This window comes from Salmo salar, chromosome 06 (genome assembly GCF_965601325.2).
Source record: "Salmo salar chromosome 06, fSalSal1, whole genome shotgun sequence".
Taxonomy (NCBI): Eukaryota; Metazoa; Chordata; class Actinopteri; order Salmoniformes; family Salmonidae; genus Salmo; species Salmo salar.
The window spans coordinates 66,205,306-66,227,798 of NC_138296.1; the positions used below are offsets into that span (position 1 = coordinate 66,205,306).

At 44.8% G+C, this 22,493-nt stretch overlaps 1 protein-coding gene across 1 annotated transcript in view; it reads right to left on the reverse strand.

The window, feature by feature from the left end:
• The window catches only part of slc35f1 (solute carrier family 35 member F1), a 117,690-nt gene extending 98,062 nt beyond the window's left edge, over positions 1–19,628 (reverse strand). Inside the window, exon 1 of the mRNA XM_014205138.3 lies at positions 19,367–19,628. Coding sequence (XP_014060613.1) covers positions 19,367–19,491 — 125 coding nt within the window. The 5' untranslated portion in view covers positions 19,492–19,628. The remainder of the gene's footprint in view (positions 1–19,366) is intronic.
• Between the last annotated feature and the right edge of the window lie 2,865 nt (positions 19,629–22,493).

Below are 22,493 nucleotides of genomic sequence, written 5' to 3' on the forward strand. Positions count from 1 at the left end.
AATTGAAAATAATAGATATTTCCATTCAAGTCAACGTTATCTAATGTGTGGACCTCCAAGCATCTTTCTCGTACCATTTGAAAGTTGAAATTTCTATTTTATTCCCTTTTAAATACAGCCAATACATGACACCCACCCTGTATTCAAGAGCACGTTGTGTTTAAACTGATGGCGGGCACAACACAAAAACCTCAGATGATGTGAAATACGGTCTAAGTTACAACATATGCGAATATGAAAAAAGTGAATGCGTTTTTAGATAATTGATGTTAAAAAGGTAAAAACTAATTTTTATTAAGAGACATTTCAAGAAATTATACAATAGTTTAACAACCCTGTTTGTAAACTTTTAAATGATATCAAACTCAACCGTTGATCTTTTCCACTGATGAAAACATGGATGTCTCATGGTATGATGGGATATGGAAAATGGGTCAACTTTGAAGACCTTTATCTCCTGAATGTTTTGGCATTCAGGTCCAAAACGTCACTTTCTGACCTCTTCTTCCATTTGCAAACATATATTGAAAGTTTTGTTTAAATCAAAAAGGAATGCTGTCAAAAAGTGATTGAATTCAAATGGATTTAACCTATACTAATATATAGGTGTCATGGTTGTGACAATGGTTGGGACCAACTATGGCCTCTTCCATAACCTTTAACAATGCTATGCTACTATACTTTGAGTTAGTCAGATACTGAATGATACACATTTTGAAATACAGAGTGTGGGATATATTGAAGAGATATACTGTCAAATAACTGCTGTACTTCTACACCTGCATTGCTTGCTGTTTGGGGTTTTAGGCTGTTTTTCTGTACAGCAATTTGTGACATCAGCTGATGTAAAAAAGGCTTTATAAATAAATTTGATTGATTGAATTTGATTGTATAGTGGCTGACAAAACATGTCTGAATACCTTTACTTGCTTTCCAAATAGTAGGCTTTTGTGGTATACGAAATAGAACGTTTTATAGTATGTACAATTTAGAAAATATAGTATGCTTTAAATATCAGGATGTCATACTCATTTCGGGTTTTCATCGAGTAAAATTCGGTCCACACTATTGAGGAAGAGAATCGTCTTTTCACACACGTGTTTGACAGCTGACAGTCAGAATTGTGGACACACTCCACAAAAATGAGCAAATGGTGTAGAACAAGGGCGATTGCACATTAGATGACGCCTTCTCATTATGGATAAAGTTTATGTTGATATTTGTTGCTTACTGCATATGTTTTTACTTAACAGTATGCTCTAAATAGTATGTAGTACTATTAGTAAACAATATGTTGTTTTAGTAGGCAAGACAGATTTGGGACACGGCCATGGTTCATTTCAGAGACACATGCAGATGGAAAAGACAGCATCATTAATGTATTACCAACCTGGCAGTGATGAGACCATGGACCTCATAGATGTGACAGTCTTTTCCTTTACTCATATTTTCTTTGAAAGAGTGTATTAGCCTGTAAATAATGACATTTAACTGCAAAATAAGCAGTGAAGTGGGTAGACTACACAGTGATGTAATGCAGCATTTGCCAGTATCAAACACAAACAGGACATTGTCCATCTATGAAACTTGCCAGGAGTTAGCCCTGCTGGGACTGCATGCCCTATTTTCAGTTGAAATTTTTTCTCGGCGAACAATTTGTCTGACTCTATAGGATTTAATATGACAACGCAGTGCTCCTCCAGAGTGCGAACTTTGGTTTCTGATGAGCCATGTAAGGCTCTGTGGCTTGACTCACATTTTAATTACATTCTGAAATTAAACTCCAAAACTGCAAGTGGCATTCAACCATAGCTCAGCAAAGAGCTTTGGTACTGTTTTCAGAGACAGTGAGTAGAATTGGTTTGTTAGACCAAGCTCTTTATAACTGTCTATTGATATCATGTTGAGTTGAGTATTTCAAATATTTCACAATTTTTTTTTGTCAAACTATTTCAAATCGATGTATCTTAATTAATATAAAATTAACATTACCAACTGAATTCCCATTTTGTATTTAAAAGTATTTGATTAAACCAAGCACCAGTCTTCGCTTTCCGTCTTAAGTGGGCAGATAGATTCTAGGGTTCCCTTCAGCTGTTCATTGCCTAATCATGCTGCCGTAGGAAAGGGGAACAAAGTTGTGCCACAGACAGAAGGGGTAAACCAGAAACGTCACATGGGCTATAAAGCTGAAGCATCAGTTTAGAATGTTTTCTCACCACCAAATATGGTAGTGAGAGGAAATCCAGTCGTGGGTAGTGGGAGAGGATGGAACTAGGTGAAACTGGGCCGACATTCTGCACATTTTCTCATCGATTAAACAACTGATCCCCCAAATAATCGGTGTCCCCAAAACTAGAATCTGTTACGAACACAGTGCACTACGTTTTATAGACTTGACGCTTTGTCAAAGTTTTTAAAAAATTGCGTTGTTTAGGAGTGCAAGGTCGAATTCAGTTTACAGAGACGCTCACTTCACAGAGGCGTTCCCTAACAGAAATAAGCAAATACATACCACAACAACCAATAGGATATCGCTAGCTTGTGCTTGGCTTTGCCCACCTCCTTGCTTGTTCTGCCCACTATACTTCATTTGCTCCCACTGTAAACGACACAGATTAAGTATCTTGGGTTAGTTATAAATACCTTCGGTTGCGCTGTGTGACCCACAGCGGACATGAATGGCTTGGATGCCCAGAACAATGCTCTCCGCCTGCCGTTTCCTCAGACAGCCGCCCAAATTCCATGTATTATACCCCAGGTTGCCTGGCACTGAACCCCTCCTGTTGGAGCCCAAATCACACTTCACAGCCTGCCAAAAGGCATTGGTTTAAAAGATATGAAAATAACCTGTCTACTACATTTTAAAAGCCACCCTTAATTTCTATCTATTTCTATCAAATAGCCTTTTCTTTTGCAATGCTGGAACCGAGAAAGTCCAATTTTAGCTTTAGCACACAAGTTGGAACAAGTTCGTATTTATATTAGCAGCAGATGAGCTCTTTTCAGGAGTTGAAAAGATGAATCTCCCTTTTCAAGTAAACATGCTCTACGTGCTTGACTTGCACAAGGTTGAAGGAAAAGAACTAATGAGAGAAAGAGACCCTCAGCCTGGCAGAATCTGTGCTTACTATTTCTATCCTCTTGACTTCTATAAGGATAGCTTCCCAACGAAAACATAACACGTTGATTAGATCTCCATAATATAAAAGTACAAAACATCTCCTGAACCTATTAATCGTGGAAGCTTGTGGTACGTTAGCAGTCATTATCTAAGGGTACAATGGAATTTGGAGGGAAGTTCTTGTATTAATCTGTACTATAACTGAGAATGAGATCGCTCTGTCAATCCTGCGTTTTATCAATCACAGCCTAAAATATTTTAATAACAGATATACATTGGCCTGTCGCACCACCGCAAGACAGTCAAAGTAATACATTTTATTATGAGGTGAGAGAACCCAACCAGGTTGGTAATTGAAATAAAAGAGCTCACTGAACAGGACAGAGCCTCCATTTTCTATAGTGAAACATAATTGCGCTGCTAAAATCACTCTGGTTTATGGCCTGAAGCCAGGCTGGGATGGATGAAAATAACCCTAAAGCTAATGGATTCAGAGGACATGTCCCTTTTCATCCATCTTTCAGCACACCATGGAATGAATGTTATTACAGTTCTTGTAATATTTAATGAAAAATAGAAACAGTGTGACAGGCAGCAAGGAAAAGCTCAAAAGCTGTATGAAGACGGATGGATAATTCCCGTAAAAACACATTGTTCTGGGTAAATACCACAGAGCCAAAGATTTGCTTCGTCAGCATAAAGTGGAGAAAGAAATCAATGGCAAAGTTTGGTGATACACTATTGTTCTCTGTTGTTGCGTTGAGTTCCCTCAAGTTAGTCTGTAGCATGCTGCAAAGCAATAAAATAGCACAGTCCATAAAGGGCAAAGCTGTTCATGAACTGGAATCGTTTGTAGTTGTCCACCATTTCCCTTTTAGGACAGAGTATGCATTTACATAATGTATTGTAACGACCCGGTATTGTGTTCTGTGTTTGTGGGTGTGTTATGGTTCTCATGGCTACTAGCAGGGGTTAAATATGTCAGGACAGAGGGAAAGTTTGGGGGGGTATGATGGGTAATCCCGCTGGATTTGGAAATGCATAAATAGGGATTACTGTCTCATCTTCTTTCTTTTCTGTTCGGAGCCCGACATGATATAATTGTGTACGTTCGGCATTTAGCGGCGTGGGCTGTGGCCTGAACAATAGCCCAGTTTAGGAATAAACCTGTATTCTGACCTGTACACCTAGAGTCCGTCTCTTTTCCCTTTATGACCCAGCCGGGTCATTACATTGGCGTCAGAAGTGCTTTCGAACTACGGGATCGAGACTAGGCGAGTTAGCTGTTCAGTATAGGCCGGGTTGGCTTTAGCGTGACTCGCATCTACGGTCATGATGCTTGGGGCGAGGCGGAAAATTAAGGAAGAGTCGGACAATGTGTCCGTTGTGGGCTCGGGGGTACCCGGTCGGGAGGGTCGGGCGGCGACTGCCGTAGAAGAGCTGGAGGGCCACATGGCGGGAGTTAAATTGTCAGTCAGCAAGATGGCAGAACTGGCGGGTTTTCCTTCACACCGCTCGAGAGCAGACGTCACGGCGACGGGGATATCGACGTCACCGGGTCCGGAAATGGCGGGGCCTGCTTATGTAAACAGAGATGGCAGCGGCCTATTGCCATTAGCCACGGTAGCGCCTAAACTACCAAAGTTCAATGGACAAGGTAAATGGGAAGTTTTTTTCACTCAATTCGAGTTGTTGGCTAGAGCCGGGAGGTGGTCTGATCAGACGAAAGCGTTACAGCTTGCCCTGAGCCTGGCAGAGGAGGCGTCGGAATGCCTGTTAACGCTAGCCCCGGACGAGAGGGGCGACTACGGTGCGCTAGTGGAGGCATTGGGGGGCCGTTTCAGCAGCGACGCGCAGCCCAACATGCTGCGGATTGAACTGAGTAACAAAAAGAGACTTCAGGGGGAATCATTAAAGGCGTTGGCAAGTGGTATTCTGAGCCTGACCAGGCGGGCTTATGCAACTATGCCGATTGGGGTGCAAGACGAGCTGGCACGGGACAGTTTTATTAGAGCGCTCTCTTCCACCGAACTGGGTAAGCATGTTCAGATGGCGGACCCACCATCTCTGCGGGCTGCAGTGGAGATAGCCAGGAAGAGGGAGCTGATCTGGGGTGAGGGAGTGAGAGTGGAAGTCGCCAGTCAACCAGAGGTGAGAGCAGCGGTGGCTGGGGTGCCAGGGGTCACGAAACCAGAGTGGGTCGACGAGTTGGGCGGGCTAGTCAAGACTGCTTCGCTTGTCATGGAGAGGGGCTCCAGGCAGCGTCGCAGTGTCAGCTCAACTCCTATTGTCTGCTGGGGTTGTGGCCAGCCTGGCCACATTCAGCGGGAGTGTGGCAGATTCCCCCGTCACCAGGGAAACGACGGCGGGTTCTCGCGCAGGGGGCAGCGCGGACACACCCCCCCGCCCCCGAACCCACTGTAAGCAAAAGAGGTACCCAGCAGCGCAGACAATAGGGTGGGGACCTGCTCCCCCAGGGTGTAGCTGCCGCCGTGTTTCCTAGTCCGGTAGTTGTGGTGGGACGTACCACCGTTGGGGACTTCTGCAATGTCATCGTCAAGGTAGAGGGGGTGGAATGTTTGGCCCTGGTAGACACGGGCTCTACAGTAACCCTGGTGAGACCAGACATACTACCTGTTGGGGTGCGGGTGGAGCCGACCCTTGTCCAGCTACGGACTGTCACGGGGGAGCTAGCCCCCATGTTAGGGAAGTGTCAGCTATCTGTGACTGTGGGGGGGGGAGAACTGTGGGGTGTCCGGCGTGGGTAGCAGCGGTGCAGGGCCCCTGTATACTGGGAATGGACTTTTTGAAAAACTGTGGGGCTCAGTTGGACTTAGCGTCGGGCACTTTGAGGCTGTCGGGGGGGCCCACAGTGGGAATGTCGCCTTCGGGAGAGCCAGCAGGGGGCAGGGCTGTCCCTCCGTCTTCCTCCAAGCTTGCAGAAACTCCACCGGTCATCCCGGCTGCTCCCTTGGTCGTTGTGCCATTCCAGCAGCTGTCTCCGGCGGCGACGGCCTTCACTCCCCATCATGGTGCAAGCACAGGCAGCTCAGTAGCCCAAAACACACTGGCTCCTTCACCCCATCAGCCCGACGGGGGGAAGGAGGAAGCTATCGACGCCGTCGAGGCTGTGTGGCTGAAGAACTGTCAGGGTCTGGATGAGAGACAACAGAGACAGTTAAAGCAGCTGCTGTTGGACTTTAAAGATAGCTTCGCTTGGGGGGAAGATGATGTAGGACAAACGCACCTAGTTCAGCACGAAATAGACACTGGGGACGCCCGACCCATTAAAATTTGGCCCCGTCGTATTCCCCTTGCCAGGAGGGAAGCAGCAGACACAGCTATTGTTGACATGTTGCGGGCTGATTTCATTGAGCCATCAGATAGCCCATGGTCCGCGCCGGTCGTCATGGTGCCTAAGAAAGGGGGTAAACTTAGGTTTTGTGTTGACTACAGGGGCCTAAATTCTGTCACCACTAAAGACTCTTATCCCCTACCGAGGATTGATGAGTCGCTAGACCACATGAGAGGGTCCTCGTGGTTCTCCTCCCTTGATCTGCGCAGTGGCTACTGGCAGGTGCCCCTCTCGCCAGGGGCACGTGAAAAAACGGCCTTCTCCACAGATAGGGGCCATTGGCAGTTCAAGGTGCTGTGCTTCGGGCTCTGTAATGCTCCTGCCACCTTTGAGAGGCTCATGGACAGAGTGCTGGCGGGGGTTCCGAGAGACGAGTGTGTTGTGTACCTAGACGACATATTGGTGCACGGCACATCGTTTGAGGGGGCACTGGGGGCACTTAGGCGAGTGTTGGAGAGGATCTCGGGGGCGGGGCTAAAATTACATCCGGGAAAGTGCCATTTCATGCAAAGGGAGGTGGCGTTCCTGGGGCATCAGCTGGGTGGTGAGGGCATCAGCACGATGCCAGACAAAGTAGAGGCTGTGAGGGGGTGGCCAGTTCCAGGGGGGAAAAAAGAGGTTAAGAGCTTCCTGGGGCTGGCATCCTACTATCGTAGGTTTGTGAAGGGGTTTGCGGGGGTAGCGGCTCCTTTGAACCACCTTCTCAAGGAGGACACTGTTTTTCAGTGGACCGAAGAGCACCAGCGGGCGTTTGAGGCTCTCAAACGTACCCTGATGGAGGCCCCTGTCCTGGCCTCACCAGACCCGAACCGTCCGTTCATCCTGGACACCGACGCAAGCAATGAGGGTTTGGGGGCTGTGCTGGCTCAGCGTGGTCCTGATGGGGAACACGTAGTAGCTTATTACAGCAGAACTTTTGATAAGGCTGAAAAACGCTACTGCGTGACAAGGAGAGAGCTTTTGGCTGTCGTGGCAGCAGTACGCCATTTCAAGTACTACCTGGGGGGCCTGCCGTTTGTGGTCCGGATGGATCACTCCGCCCTGCAGTGGCTTCTCTCCTTCAAGGAGCCAAAGGGTCAGATTGCCCGCTGGCTGGAGGAGCTGCAACCCTACGACTTCCAGGTGGAGCACAGAGCCGGCCTTCGCCACAGCAATGCAGACGCCTTGTCCCGCCGCCCGTGTGCTGAGGATGGCTGTGGGTACTGCGCCAAACGGGTGGAGCGAGAGAGAGAACTGTACAGGGAGGAGGGAGTCACCGCCACGGTGAGTCAGCTGAGTGTGACAGAGTGCCGGGAGCTTGAGGCTGTGGACGTTGGGGAGTGGAGGCGTCGCCAGGAGGAGGACGCAGAGCTGCGTCCTGTGCTGTGGTGGGTGGAAGAGAGAAGACGACCGCCGTGGGGGGAAGTAGCCCCTCTATCACCAGTCACCAAGGGACTGTGGGCTAAATTCACAGTCCTTAGAGTGGCTGAGGGAGTGCTCCAGAGGGGGTGGAAAAAGCCAGCGACTGGAGAAATTACGTGGCAGGTAGTGGTGCCCAAAAGGCTGCAGGGGAGCGTGTTACAGCAGCTTCATGGGGGAGTTGGCGCAGGGCATTTTGGGGTCTCCAAAACGTTAAAGCGCGTGCGTAAAGGCTTCTATTGGGCCAGGCACAGGAGGGATGTTGAGGACTTTTGTAGGCAGTGCAACGAGTGTGCTGCTAAAAAAGGACCTCCAGGTCAGTCACACGCCCTCCTACAACAATTCCCAGTAGAGGAGCCCATGGAGAGACTGGGGGTAGACATAGTGGGGCCGTTTCCAACCACAGACAGCAGTAATAGGTGGATTCTAACCGCTATGGACTACTTCACCAAGAGGCCGGAGGCTTACGCTCTCCCAGACCAGGAGGCAGAGACAGTAGCTGATGCGTTGGTGGGGGGAAGAATCAGTCGGTTTGGGGTGCCACAGTCTATTCACAGCGACCAGGGGAGAAACTTCGAGTCACGGGTGTTCTCAGAGTTGTGTAGACGGTTAGGCGCGGAGAAGACGCGCACTTCTCCGCTTCACCCCCAGAGTGATGGGCTGGTGGAAAGATTTAACAGAACGTTAGCACAGCAGCTGGCCATCGTTACCTCAAAACACCAGAGAGATTGGGACACCCACTTACCGTTTATTCTTATGGCATGTAGGTCGGCTGTTCAAGAATCGACTGCGTGCTCCCCAGCGCTACTAATGTTAGGTCGTGAGTTGCGCACCCCAGCCGAACTGACGTTTGGCCACCCTCCTGATAATGACGACGGGGTTTTGCCTGGCCCGAACTATGTGTGTCGTCTGCAGAACCGGTTAGAAACGGCTCACACCTTCGCAAGAGAGCAACTCGAGAACGCAGGGGTGCGCCAAAAGCTAGGGGGAGGCACTTTGGAGCGGGGGAATGTGTGTGGCTTCACAACCCCACGCGCAAGAAGGGGCAGTGCCCAAAGCTGGACAGTGCATGGGTGGGGCCGTGTCTGGTGATAGAGAGAGTGGGGGAGGTGACGTACCGGGTGGAGATCCCCCCACGGAGCAGGAAGGTGGTGGTCCACCGGGACCGATTGGCACCCTACAGAGGGAGGAAAACGGTAGGAAATGGGAGTGAGGTCTCTGATGTGAGCCCACGGGAACAGTCTAACGAGGAGACTCTAGCGCAACCTGAGCCTGGGATGGGGGCTGCTTCTTCGGAGGGCGCTGGAAATGACATTGGGGCAGATGAGTGTTCTGGGGGTTCACCGGTGAGAGCCACGGGGAGGCACAAGAGACTGATGCGACCTCCGGGTCGTTTTAAGGATTTTGTTGTGTAACCCTAGGGGCTAGGGTTTAGAAAGGGGGGGGGCTATGTAACGACCCGGTATTGTGTTCTGTGTTTGTGGGTGTGTTATGGTTCTCATGGCTACTAGCAGGGGTTAAATATGTCAGGACAGAGGGAAAGGTTGGGGGGGTATGATGGGTAATCCCGCGGGATTTGGAAATGCATAAATAGGGATTACTGTCTCATCTTCTTTCTTTTCTGTTCGGAGCCCGACATGATATAATTGTGTACGTTCGGCATTTAGCGGCGTGGGCTGTGGCCTGAACAATAGCCCAGTTTAGGAATAAACCTGTGTTCTGACCTGTACACCTAGAGTCCGTCTCTTTTCCCTTTATGACCCAGCCGGGTCATTACAGTATATACTGCAGTTTACGAAGCTATTCAAATGTTGATTCGCAGTAACATTTTACCCTTACCAAAACAAATAGATCCTGATGCTGCCATTAGCCTATAACTAAAACGTTAGAGAGATGATAATGCAAAACCCCTAACATGTCTCTTCATCAGTGAGTCTATCAAGTAGAGTAGCAGACCCCCTTTAATGATAATGCCTTCGAAGCCGGTGTTTGGAGGATATTTTAGCACGGGTGTTGTTAGGCCCAAGATGAAGTCGAGGGCCGGAAAACCGTGCCAACAAATCCCTCAAACACCGGCTTCGAGGGCATTATCACTTTTATGCAACGGGTTATCAAAATGATTCAAATAATGATTTACATATTTTAATTAAAATCATTATTTTGATTAATTTATTCATACTATTTCATCCTTCCACACGATATAGTCCCGACACAAATCTAGGGTCACACCCAAGCCGGCTGGTCGTTCGTTCTATCGGTTCGGTTGCCAGAGACGTGACCCAGTCGTTATATTTTTTTGATCTGTATCTATGGGCGCGACTCAGTCGTTTGTTCTAAATCTTCTATTACCATACTGGCTGGCAACGTTCTTATCCCTTGCTTACTCAAAGTCACGTCAAACAGTGCAGTCAGAATTACAACAAAGTATTTGCATTTGTTTAAGCTGTTTTCTAGGGACATTTATTTGGATACATCCATAACAAATTGCTAATAATGAGCGATTTCACCTGGCATAGAAAATGTACTCTCTCTTCAGGACAGAGGAGCTAGCCAACAACAAGGCTAAAACAATCACCCCAAACTGAAGGTGGAATGACCGCACTTCGTTTCGTTTTACCTGTCTTTAATTGACATTTCTTTGTTCAGTTGAAGTAGTTTTTCAACCACTCCACAAATGTCTTGTTAACAAACTATAGTTTTGGCAAGTCAGTTAGGACATCTACTTTGTGCATGACACAAGTAATTTTTCCAACAATTGTTTACAGACAGATTATTTCACTTATAATTCACTGTATCACAATTCCAGTGGGTCAGAAGTTTACACACACTAAGTTGACTGTGCCTTGAAACAGCTTGGAAAATTCAAGAAAATTATGTCATGGCTTTAGAAGCTTCTGATAGGCTAATTGACATCATTTGAGTCAATTGGAGGTGTACCTGTGGATGTATTTCAAGGCCTACCTTCAAACTCAGTGCCTCTTTGCTTGACATCATGGGAAAATCAAAAGAAATCAGCCAAGACCTCAGAAAAAAATGTACACCTACACAAGTCTGGTTCATCATTGGGAGCAATTTCCAAATGTCTGAAGGTACCACATTCATCTGTACAAACAATAGTATGCAAGGATAAACACCATGGGACCACGCAGCCATCATACCGCTCAGGAAGGAGACGCGTTCTGTCTCCTAGAGATGAATGTACTGTGGTGCGAAAAGTGCAACTCAATCCCAGAACAACAGCAAAGGACCTTGTGAAGATGCTGGAGGAAACAGGTACAAAAGTATCTATATCCTCAGTAAAAGGAGTCCTATATCGACATAACCTGAAAGGCCGCTCAGCAAGGAAGAAGCCACTGCTCCAAAACCGCCATATAAAAGCCAGACTACGGTTTGCAACTGCACATAGGAACAAATATCGTACTTTTTGGAGAAATGTCCTCTGGTCCAATGAAACAAAAATAGACCTGTTTGGCCATAATGACCATTGTTATGTTTGGAGGAAAAAGGGGGACGCTTGCAAGCCGAAGAACACCATCCCAACCGTGAAGCACGGGGATGGCAGCATCATGTTGTGGGGGTGCTTTGCTGCAGATAGTACTGGTGCACTTCACAAAATAGATGGCATCATGAGGGAGGAAAATTATGTGGATATATTGAAGCAACATCTCAAGACATCAGTCAGGAAGTTAAAGCTTGGTCGCAAATGGGTCTTCCAAATGGACAATGACCCCAAGCATACTTCCAAAGTTGTGGCAAAATGGCTTAAGGACAACAAAGTCAAGGTATTGGAGTAGCCATCACAAAGCCCTGACCTCAAACCTATAGAACATTTGTGGGCAGAACTGAAAAAGCGTGTGCGAGCAAGGAGGCCTACAATGCCTGACTCAGTTACACCAGCTCTGTCAGGAAGAATGGACCAAAATTCCCCTAAATTATTGTGGGAAGCTTGTGGAAGGCTACCCAAAACGTTTGACCCAAGATAAACAATTTTATAGGCAATGCTACCAAATACTAATTGAGTGTATGCAAACTTCTGACCCACTGGGAATGTGATGAAATAAATAAAAGCTGAAATAAATCATTCTCTCTACTATTATTCTGACATTTCACATTCTTAAAATAAAGTGGTGATCCTAACTGACCTAAGACAGGGAATATTTACTGGAATTTTTACTGTAAACTTCTGACTTCACCTGTACATATACAGATATACAGTGCCTTTGGAAAGTTTTCAGGCGTCTTGACTTTTTCCACATTTTGTTACGTTATAGCCATATTCTAAAATTGATAAAATAGTTTTTTTCCCTCATCAATCTATACACAATACCCCATAATGACTAAGCAAAAACAGGTTTTTAGAAAATGTTTGCTAAATTATAAAAATAAAGAAAATGAAACATTACATTTACATAAGTATTCAGACCCTTTACTCAGTACTTTGTTGAAGCAGCTTTGGCAGCGATTACAGCCTCGAGTCTTCTTGGGTATGACGCTACAAGCTTGGCACACTTGTATTTGGAGAGTTTCTACCATTCTCTGCAGATCCTCTCAAGCTCTGTCAGGTTGGATGGGGAGAGTTGCTGCACAGTTATTTTCAGGTCTCTCCAGAGATGTTCGATCGAGTTCAAGTCCAGGCTCTGGCTGGGCTACTCAAGGACATTCAGAGACTTGTCCCAAAGTCACTCCTGCGTTGTTTTGGCTGTGTGCTTAGGGTCGTTATCCTGTTGGAAGGTGAACTTTCATTCTAGTCTGAGGTCCTGAGCACTCTGGAGCAGGTTTTCATCAAGGATCTCTCTGTACTTTGCTCCGTTCATCTTTGCCTCGATCCTGACTAGTCTCCCAGTCCCTGTAAAACATCCCCACAGCATGATGCTGCCACCACCATGCTTCACCATAGGGAATGTGCCTGGTTTCCTCCAGACGTGACGCTTAGCCTTCAGGCCAAAGAGTTCAATCTTGGTTACATCAGACCTGAGAATCTTGTTCTTCATGGTCTAAGAGTCTTTAGGTGCCTTTTGGCAAACTCCAAGCGGGCTGTCATGTGTTTTACTGAGGAGTGGCTTCCGTCTGACCACTCTACCATAAAGGCATAATTGGTGGAGTGCTGCAGAGATGGTTGACCTTCTGGAAGGATCTCCCATCTCCACAGAGAAACTCTAGAGCTCTGTCAGAGTGACCATCGGGTTCTTGGTCACCTCCCTGACCAAGGCCCTTCTCCCCCGATTGTTCAGTTTGCCTGGGCGGCCAGCTCTAGGAGTCTTGGTGGTTCCAAACTTCTTACATTTAAGAATGATGGAGGACACTGTGTTCTTGGGGCCCTTCAGCATGCTGCAGAAATGTTTTGGTACCCTTCCCTTCAACTGTGGGACCTTATATAGACAGCTGTGTGCCTTTCCAAATCATGTCCCATCAATTGAATTTACCACAGGTGGACTCCAATCAAGTTACAGAAACATCTCAAGGATGATCAATGGAAACAGGATGCACCTGAGCTCAATTTCGAGTCTCATAGCAAAGGGTCTGAATACTTATCTAAATAAGGTCATTCAGTTTTTTTGTCTTTAATAAATGTGCACAAATTCAACAAGCGGAGATCTGTTCACCTACTCTGCGTCTCACAAACGGCGGTTGGAACCAAAAATCTCAAATTTGGACTCATCATACCAGAGGACAGATTTCCATCCGTCTAATGTCCATTGCTCATGTTTCTTTGTCCAAGCAAGTCTCTTCTTATTATTGGTGTCCTTTAGTAGTGGTTTCTTTGCAGCAATTCAACCATGAAGGCCTGATTCATGCAGTCTCCTCTGAACAGTTGATGTTGAGATGTGTCTGTTACTTGAACTCCGTGAAGCATTTATTTGGTCTGCTATCTGAGGTGCAGTTAACGCTAATGAGCTTATTCTCTGCAGCAGAGGTAACTCCCTGTGGCAGTCCTCATGAGAGACAGTTTCATCATAGCGTTTGATGGTTTTTGCTACTGCACTTGAAGAAACTTTCAAAGTTCTTGACATTTTCCGGATTGACTGACCTTCATGTCTTAAAGTAATGATGGACTGTCGTTTCTCTTTGCTTATTTGAGCTGTCCTTGCCATAATATGGACTAGAGCTGTGTTCGAATACTCATACTAACCGCACTATTTATGACGTGAATTGAGTATATAGTATGCTTGTTGGTCATTGTATGGATATAGTTAGTATGCCAAAAGTTCCTGGATGTCTAACTAAATTCGCCAAAATATGAAGTATACACGCAGAGGACACTATTTCCGTACTTTAGGGCCCATAATGCAATTCTTCAGGAAATGGGCGTGGCTTCAAATCAAAAGCAAATCGAACATTATTTGTCACATGCGCCGAATTCAACAGATGTAGACCTTACAATGAAATGCTTACTTAAAAGCCCTTCACCAACAATGCAGTTTTAAGAAAATACCCCCAAAAAAGTAAGAGATAAGATTAACAAATTATTAAAGAGCAGCAGTAAATAATGCAAATAGTCTGGGTAGCCATTTGATCGGCTGTTCAGGAGTCTTATGGCTTGGGGGTAGAAACTATTTAGGAGCCTCTTGGACCTAGACTTGGCGCTCCGGTAACGCTTGCCGTGTGGTAGCAGGGAGAACAGTCTATGACTAGGGTGGCTGGAGTCTTTGACAATCTTTAGGGCCTTCCTCTGACACCACCTGGTATAGAGGTCCTGGATGGCAGGAAGCTTAGCCCCGGTGATGTACTGGGCCGTACGCACTACCCTCTGTAGTGCCTTGTGGTCGGAGGCCGAGCAGTTGCCATACCAGGCAGGGATGCAACCAGTCAGGATGTTCTCAATGGTGCAGCTGTAAAACCTTTTGAGGATCTGAGGACCCATGCCAAATCTTTTCAGTCTCCTTTCGGGGAATAGGTTTTATCGTGCCCTCTTCACGACTGTCTTGGTGTGCTTGGACAATGTTAGTTTGTTGGTGATGTGGACATCAAGGAACTTGAAGCTCTCAACCTGCTCCACTGCAGCCCTGTCGATGAGAATGGGGGCGTGCTCGGTTCTCCTTTTCCTGTAGTCCATGATCATCTCCTTTGTCTTGATCATGTTGAGGGAGAGGTTGTTGTCCTTGCACCATACGGTCAGGTCTCTGACCTCCTCCCTATAAGCTGTCTCATCATTGTCGGTGATCAGGCCTACCACTGTTGTGTCATCAGCAAACTTAATGATGGTGTTGGAGTTGTGCCTGGCCATGCAGTCATTCGTGAACAGGGAGTACAAGACGGGACTGAGCACGCAACCCTGAGGGGCCCCCATGTTGAGGATCAGTGTGGCGGATGGGTTTTTACCTACTCTTACCACATCGGGGCAGCCCGTCAGGAAGTCCAGGATCCAGTTGCAGAGGGAGGTGTTTAGTCCCAGGGTCCTTAGCTTATTGATGAGCTTTGAGGGCACTATGGTGTTGAACGCTGAGCTGTAGTCAATGAATAGCATTCTCACATAGGTGTTTCTTTTGTCCAGGTGTGAAAAGGCAGTGTGGAGTGCAATAGAGATTGCGTTATCTGTGGATCTGTCGGTGCGGTATGCAAATTGGAGTGGGTCGAGCGTGTCTGGGATAATGGTGTTTATGTAAGCCATCACCAGCCTTTCAAAGCATTTCATGGCTACAGATGTGAGTGCTACGGGTCGGTAGTCATTTAGGCAGGTTACCTTTGTGTTCTTGGGCACAGGGACTATGGTGGTCTGCTTGAAACATGTTGGTATTACAGACTCAGACAGGGAGAGGTTGAAAATGTCAGTGAAGACACTTGACAGTTGGTCCGTGCATGCTTTCAGTACACGTTCTGGTAATCCGTCTGGCCCTGCGGCCTTGTGAATGTTGACCTGTTTAAAGGTCTTACTCCCATCGGCTGCGGAGAGCATGATCACACAGTCGTCTGGAACAGCTGATGCTCTCATGCATGTTTCAGTGTTACTTGCCTCGAATCGAGCATAGAAGTTATTTAGCTCGTCTGGTAGGCTTGTGTCACTGGGCAGCTTTCAGCTGTGCTTCCTTTTGTAGTCTGTAATAGTTTACAGGCCCTGCCACATCGGACGAGCGTCGAAGCCGGTGTAGTACGATTCGATCTTAGTCCTGTATTGACGCTTTGCCTGTTTGATGGTTCGTCGGAGGCTTCGTTGGAGGCTTCACATCGTTTCCAGATTTGAAGAAAATGGCGGAAAATATCCAGCCAATGTACAACGAGAGTGGACACAAATTCATTGCTTTAACTAATTATGACAAATGTTAAGAAAATGTTGAGCAATGTAATAAAGTAATGACTTTTCAAATAAGTTACCACACACGCTATATTGGCTGGAAATTTGTTACATATGCTGTCCTTACGAACCACATAGCGTATCATTACAGCAGTATGTACTGGTATGTTGTTAGCTAGCTACCTAACATTAGTTGACTACTTATACATCAAACTTGCCAGAATATTAACTATAGGCTATCTAACTAACTACACCACGTTTATTGACTTGATTATTCCTGTCATTCTTAGCTTAGCTAAATGGTATAGTCAATGTGCGTTCTCAATGGACATTCGGGTGATTTTATAAATTCGCCCTGGCTATCTACTCCGATTTCAGAGCACTCTCGTCTGAGTGTACCAGAGCGCAGAATAATGAATTTAAAAGTGCTCAACACCCGTTGAATATGGACGGTGTCAGTAAACGTTGGCAAAAAAGCATAATTCAATTGTTGCCAGCAGCACAGTTACAGTCATCAACGCTCTGGATAACATGAAAACTGCCTATCCAGCTCTGCTAGGGAAATTAAAATGGCCAGAGTGGTCTCATTTGTGTCTGGAAGTAGCTAGCAAGCTAGCCAACGTTAGCTTGGGTTCTTGACTGCCGTACGCTCAAATCAACCCTAATCCTCGGCCCGAGCGTCCAGTGTGCGCTCCGAGAGCAAAACAATCTGAATTTACAAACAAACAATCTGACAACACTCTGAATTTACGAGCACACTCTGGCACTCCAGATTGAATTTAAGAACCCACCCAAGTTCGTAAAATGTCTAACTAGTAATTTGTTATGCTAACTAGCTAGCATGAGGTTGCATAGCAACAGCATCAACTTCCGGTAGACAGGCGAAGAGCTAGTACGCTCAACTAAAAGCATACTGCTCATTTACAGTATACTAAAATGAACTATTAGTATATAGTATGTAGTTTATACTCATGAAGTATGAAGTATGTAGTATACAGTATGTTAATATGGGTACTCAAACACAGCTTTGGTCTTTTACCAAATAGGGCTATCTTCTATATACCACCATTACCTTGTCATAACACAACTCATTGGCTCAAATGCATTAAGAAGGAAAGAAATTCCACAAATTAACTTTTAACAAGGCGCACCTGTTAATTGAAATGCATTCCAGGTGACTACCTCATGAAGCTAGTTGAGAGAATGCCAAGAGTGTGCACAGCTGTCATCACGGCAAAGGGTTGCTACTTTGAAGAATCTCAAATATGAAATATATTTTGATTTGTTTAACACTTTTCTGGTTACTACATGATTCCATATGTGTTATTTCAAAGTTTTGATGTCTTCACCATTATTCTACAATGTAGAAAAGTCAAAATAATAAAAAATCCTGGAATGAGTAGATGTGTCCAAAACGTTTGACTGGTACTAATATATATATATATATATATATATATACACACACATACACATACACACACAGTTTACCATTATTATTATTATTAATTGTATATATTTTTTATCCAGTCACTTCCTCCTAATTCCTTTTTTTTCATATTAATTATACTTTTTTTATATTAAATACTGCACTGTTGGGTAGGGCTTGCGAGTTAAGCATTTCACTGTACTTGTTGTGCATGTGACAAATAAAACTTAAACTTTATGTCAGGGATGGCTTTTTTCATATCTCTAAGCATAGAGTTATTGTACTCTTGGACAGCTCAGTACAATAACTTCCAGCTGGTAAGAGAAGCCTTGAAGCTTGATTATTTGTGCAGCCCTTGGCAACAGTCCCGGTAAGAGATACAACAGCGAGTCACTTTCACCGGGAGAGTGGAATTCTCTCCTTCCAGGACAACAATAGCCCCAGAGCAGCACAGTGGGCAACCCGATCTGGGCCTGCACAGATTACACCTCACGGGACATTGTTCTCTGGCTAAATGGGAGTCCAAGGGATGAAAGGGCCAGCAGATGGCAAGAAGAGGAGATCAGGCTGACCAAGACAAGACCACCAGCTGTCATCCTTCACTGTGCCCTCTCACTGTCACAGCTGGACCTCCATTACCCCTGTCTAAGGCTCAGAGGTACACACAACAAGCAGATACACAAGCACACGCCACACACATTCCGCCAGAGAGGAAACTACCACTTGCTCGAGTCTAGAGTGTACACCCACACACACTTCTTAAGGTGATATGGCACTGGCAAACACACACACACACACACACACACACACACACACACACACACACACACACACACACACACACACACACACACACACACACACACACACACACACACAGCGTTGATCCAAACCAAAGTTTAGGAGAGAGGAAGAAAAGCAAGCAACAGAAAGTATTCATTTAGTCACTTAAGACACTCTGGTCCTGGGTTGTGGTAATGAATGTCGAATTCTGTCTAGGGGTGTGGATGACTCAAGTAAACCATTATTTTCAACCTATGAGTCTCCAACAGGTTTTATACTAGAACACTTGAATAGGCTTTGCTGAAAGACCCCCACGGGCGCAAGAATACGAACTCATGGTGGATGGGGGGGATAAACACAACAGAACAAAAACCATCCACTGGGCATTACTCTGATGACCACCCTTAATAAAGAATTTGCAGAGACTAGTAGCTTAATCACAATTATTTTCTGACCCGTGAATAGCCTACAATTTTTAATTGGAACCCCCAAGAGTCTGGAATGTTGGTTTTGGCCTTTTGGACATCATTTGAGAGAAAAGGTAACACCCTTTAAACGCATGAAACAAGCAGGAGGAAAAAAACAAACCATTCCAAAGGCTATAACAAGCACATTATCCATCATTATGAGGACAGAGTATAATAAATGAGCTAGGTAATTGTGATTTATGCAGGTGGCTGATGAAGCTGAATTTTCAGGCACCAACGCTATTGTTTCCGTACAAATATAAAAAACACAAAGCCAAAAACAATATTTCAATATAGACAGAAAAATGATATTGTATTATAAAACTGTATTTATTCACACACTATGCTGAAATGTGTTTTCTTTCTCTGACCAATGCTCTGCTGTTTCAGAAGATGATGACGTTTTGATTGACGTGCACTGAATTGGCAATTGGTGCTTTACAAAAGAACCGAATGAATCAACAATCATAGGCTATGTCAAGTGATTCTGATGTCGAATTAAAAACTTGAATAGTATGCAGTTTTTTTAAAATCAAATTTAGTCCAGTAAAATCTGCAGTAGCGTAACATTTCTCATCCTTACCTGCTAAACACTTTTCTTATCCTTTGAACCATGGTCGGCGATGACGTGATAGTTTCAGGAGGCATAGTCTCAATAGTGGTGACAACATGATTCTGCTGTGAGGGAATCATCTCTGAACTAAACATTTAACAATCAGAAACCAGGGCGCATTCTGCTCCGTGCAAGGAGATGACGTAGGCTCGGGCTACTCCACGAGGGTCGAGATCCAATTCTCCGGGCGCGCGATGGATAACCTCAGCATTCCATAATTCACACAGGTGAAGGTGATGCTGACGATGTTGATGTATTTCCACAGTGAGGAATGTGTTTTGGCCCCACAGCCTTTGGCGCGCGGGGGGCTCGTGCAAGATGCACCTGTTCCTTAGTTAAAATGTTTGCAGAGGTACCCCTGTTCGTCAGCGTGCATTTTCCTAATGCCTTCTCCGGACTGTGCGGTGATTCTGAGAGGCGACTCGTTTTGGATGAAACGTACCTTTATTAGCCAACAGGGGGAGTGCTTTCACCACAGGTAGTGTTGTTGAACCAGTGTGTCGAACCTGAGAAATAAATCCACGGATTTAGGCCTAACTGGAATGTAACAGCAATGTAAATAGCCTCCAGAAGGCAGATAATTGTGCACTGTGTAAATAGTCCCTATTAATAGTCTGGTGTGTGGTTATAACAGATAAGCAATGCATGTGTAAATGGGCAAAAATAAGAGCGTATGGAAATGACAATGTGACATTTCAGTAATACTATTACAAGGCTTTTACTTTTTCAGTTTCAAAAAGGTCTGGACTATGAATATTCTGCAGGGCCTAGTGATTATTTTAATGGCAAATAAGGAAATATTTGTATATTAATTTAAATAATTGTCATCATCAATATCAGTTGAATTATAGCAATGTTTCTAGTGCCTATGAATATGTCTACTAGATTCACTATACCTCGCTACCTTGAAGTCAAGTTAGCTATCACATAGTCTCGTGTGGCCAACCTTTGAAATCCTGTCTCGAAGCCTGAAGCCAGAGGTCCAAGGCTAGCTGTCGCAAGATCAGATGTCAAGGAAAGCTGTCGGAGAGTTTGTAACTAAACCACAGTCAAAAACAGAGAGCTGAGCTCTGCTTCCTACAGTAAGAAAGAACCTCAACATAAACCTAGTCCTTTTTTCTCTCTCGGCTTGTCTCTTCCCACACAGGGAAATATTCTCAGGCGGTCAAGACATGCTTTATTTAGAGCTGTCAATCTTCTTGTTGAAAGCCCATGAGTCAGAGTCACTCATGAAGTGTACTCAACAATCACACTATTTGCAGGGAGAAAAACAGCATCTTTAACAGGAAGTGTGTTATCAAAGGCTTCCAAGATTAAACTCCATATTCCATGAATTATGAAATGTCGTCTGAACAGCAATGGGATGAAAGGGTCTCTTCTCTCAGATATAGAGAGGTGCCGTGTAATTCTGCAGCAGCACAGTGTATGAGAATCTAGGGAGACTGTGTTGAATCATCGGAGACCTTAGTGATTATTGTAATTTAAAAAAAAAAGATCATTCAACTTCATATCCATAATCTCCAGCACCACCCCAACATCTACATATGTGAAAATGGCACGTTTCTATCTTTTGTGGAAAAAAGACAAAGGAAGATGCGTGTTTTTAATGACATCATCGGAGTGCATCATGTGATTTTAACCAATTATGAGTAGGAATTGCCTACTAATTGGTTTTGATGTCACTGGAAACAAATCTTCTTCTATCTTGTTTTTATAGAAATGTGCCATTTTCACATACAGTGCTTTCAGAAAGAATTCACACCCCTTTACTTTTTCCACATTTTGTTGTGTTACAGCCTGAATTTAAAATAGATTAAATTGAGATTTTGTGTCACTGGCCTACCCACAATACCTCATAATGTCAAAGTGGAATTATGTTTTTTGAAATTGTACAAATTAATTACAATTTAAAAGTTGAAATGTCATGTGTCAATAAGTACTCAACCCCTTTGTTATGGCGAGCCTAAATAAGTTCAGGAGTAAAAATGTACTTAACAAATCACATAATTATCACGTTTCAGGTAAGACCCAGATGCAGACAACGTCAAAGTAACAACAGTTTATTAATCGAACAGGGCCAGACAAAAGGCGGGTCAAGGGCAGCTAAAGACCAGTAATCCAGATAGGTGGGGCAAAGGTACAGGACGGCAGGCAGGCTCAGGGTCAGGGCAGGCAGAATGGTCAACAACAGGAACAATCGAGAGACAGGAGCAGAGGGAAAAACGCTGGTAGGCTTGATGAAACAAAACGAACTGGCAACAGACAAACAGAGAACACAGGTATAAATACACAGGGGATAATGGGGAAGATGGGTGACACCTGGAGGGGATGGAGACAACCACAAAGACAGGTGAAACAGATCAGAGTGTGACAATAATAGGTGGATGCACTCACTTTGTGTGCAATAATAGTGTTTAACATGATTTTTGAATTACTAACTTGTCTGTCCCCCCCACACACAATTATCTATAAGGTCCCTCAGTTGAGCAGTGAATTTCAAACATAGATTGAACCACAAAGACCAGGGAGGTTTTCCAATGCCTTTCAAAGTAGGGTACCTATTGGTAGAGAAAAATTAAAAGCATGGTCAAGTTATTAATTACACTTTGAATGGTGTATCAATACACCCAATCACTACAAATTTACAGGCATCCTTCCTAACTCAGTTGCCAGAAAGGAAGGAAATTGCTCAGGGATTTCACCTTGAGGCCAATGGTGACTTTAAAACAGTTACAGAGTTTAATAGCTGTGATAGCAGAAAACTGAGGATGGATTAACAACGTTGTAGTTACTCCACAATACTAACCTAAATGACAGAATGAAAATAAGGAAGCCTGTACAGAATACAAATATTCCAAAACATGCATCCTGTTTGCAATAAGGCACTAAAGTAAAACGGCATAAAAAATGTAACAATGAAATTAACTTAATGTCCTGAATACAAAATGTTATGTTTGGGGCAAATCCAACCCAAGACATCACTGAGTAGCACTCTTCATATTTTCAAGCATGGTGGTGGCTGCATCATGTTATGGGTATGATTGTCATCGGCATGGACTAGGGTGTTTTTTTTATGATAAAAAGAAACAAAATAGAG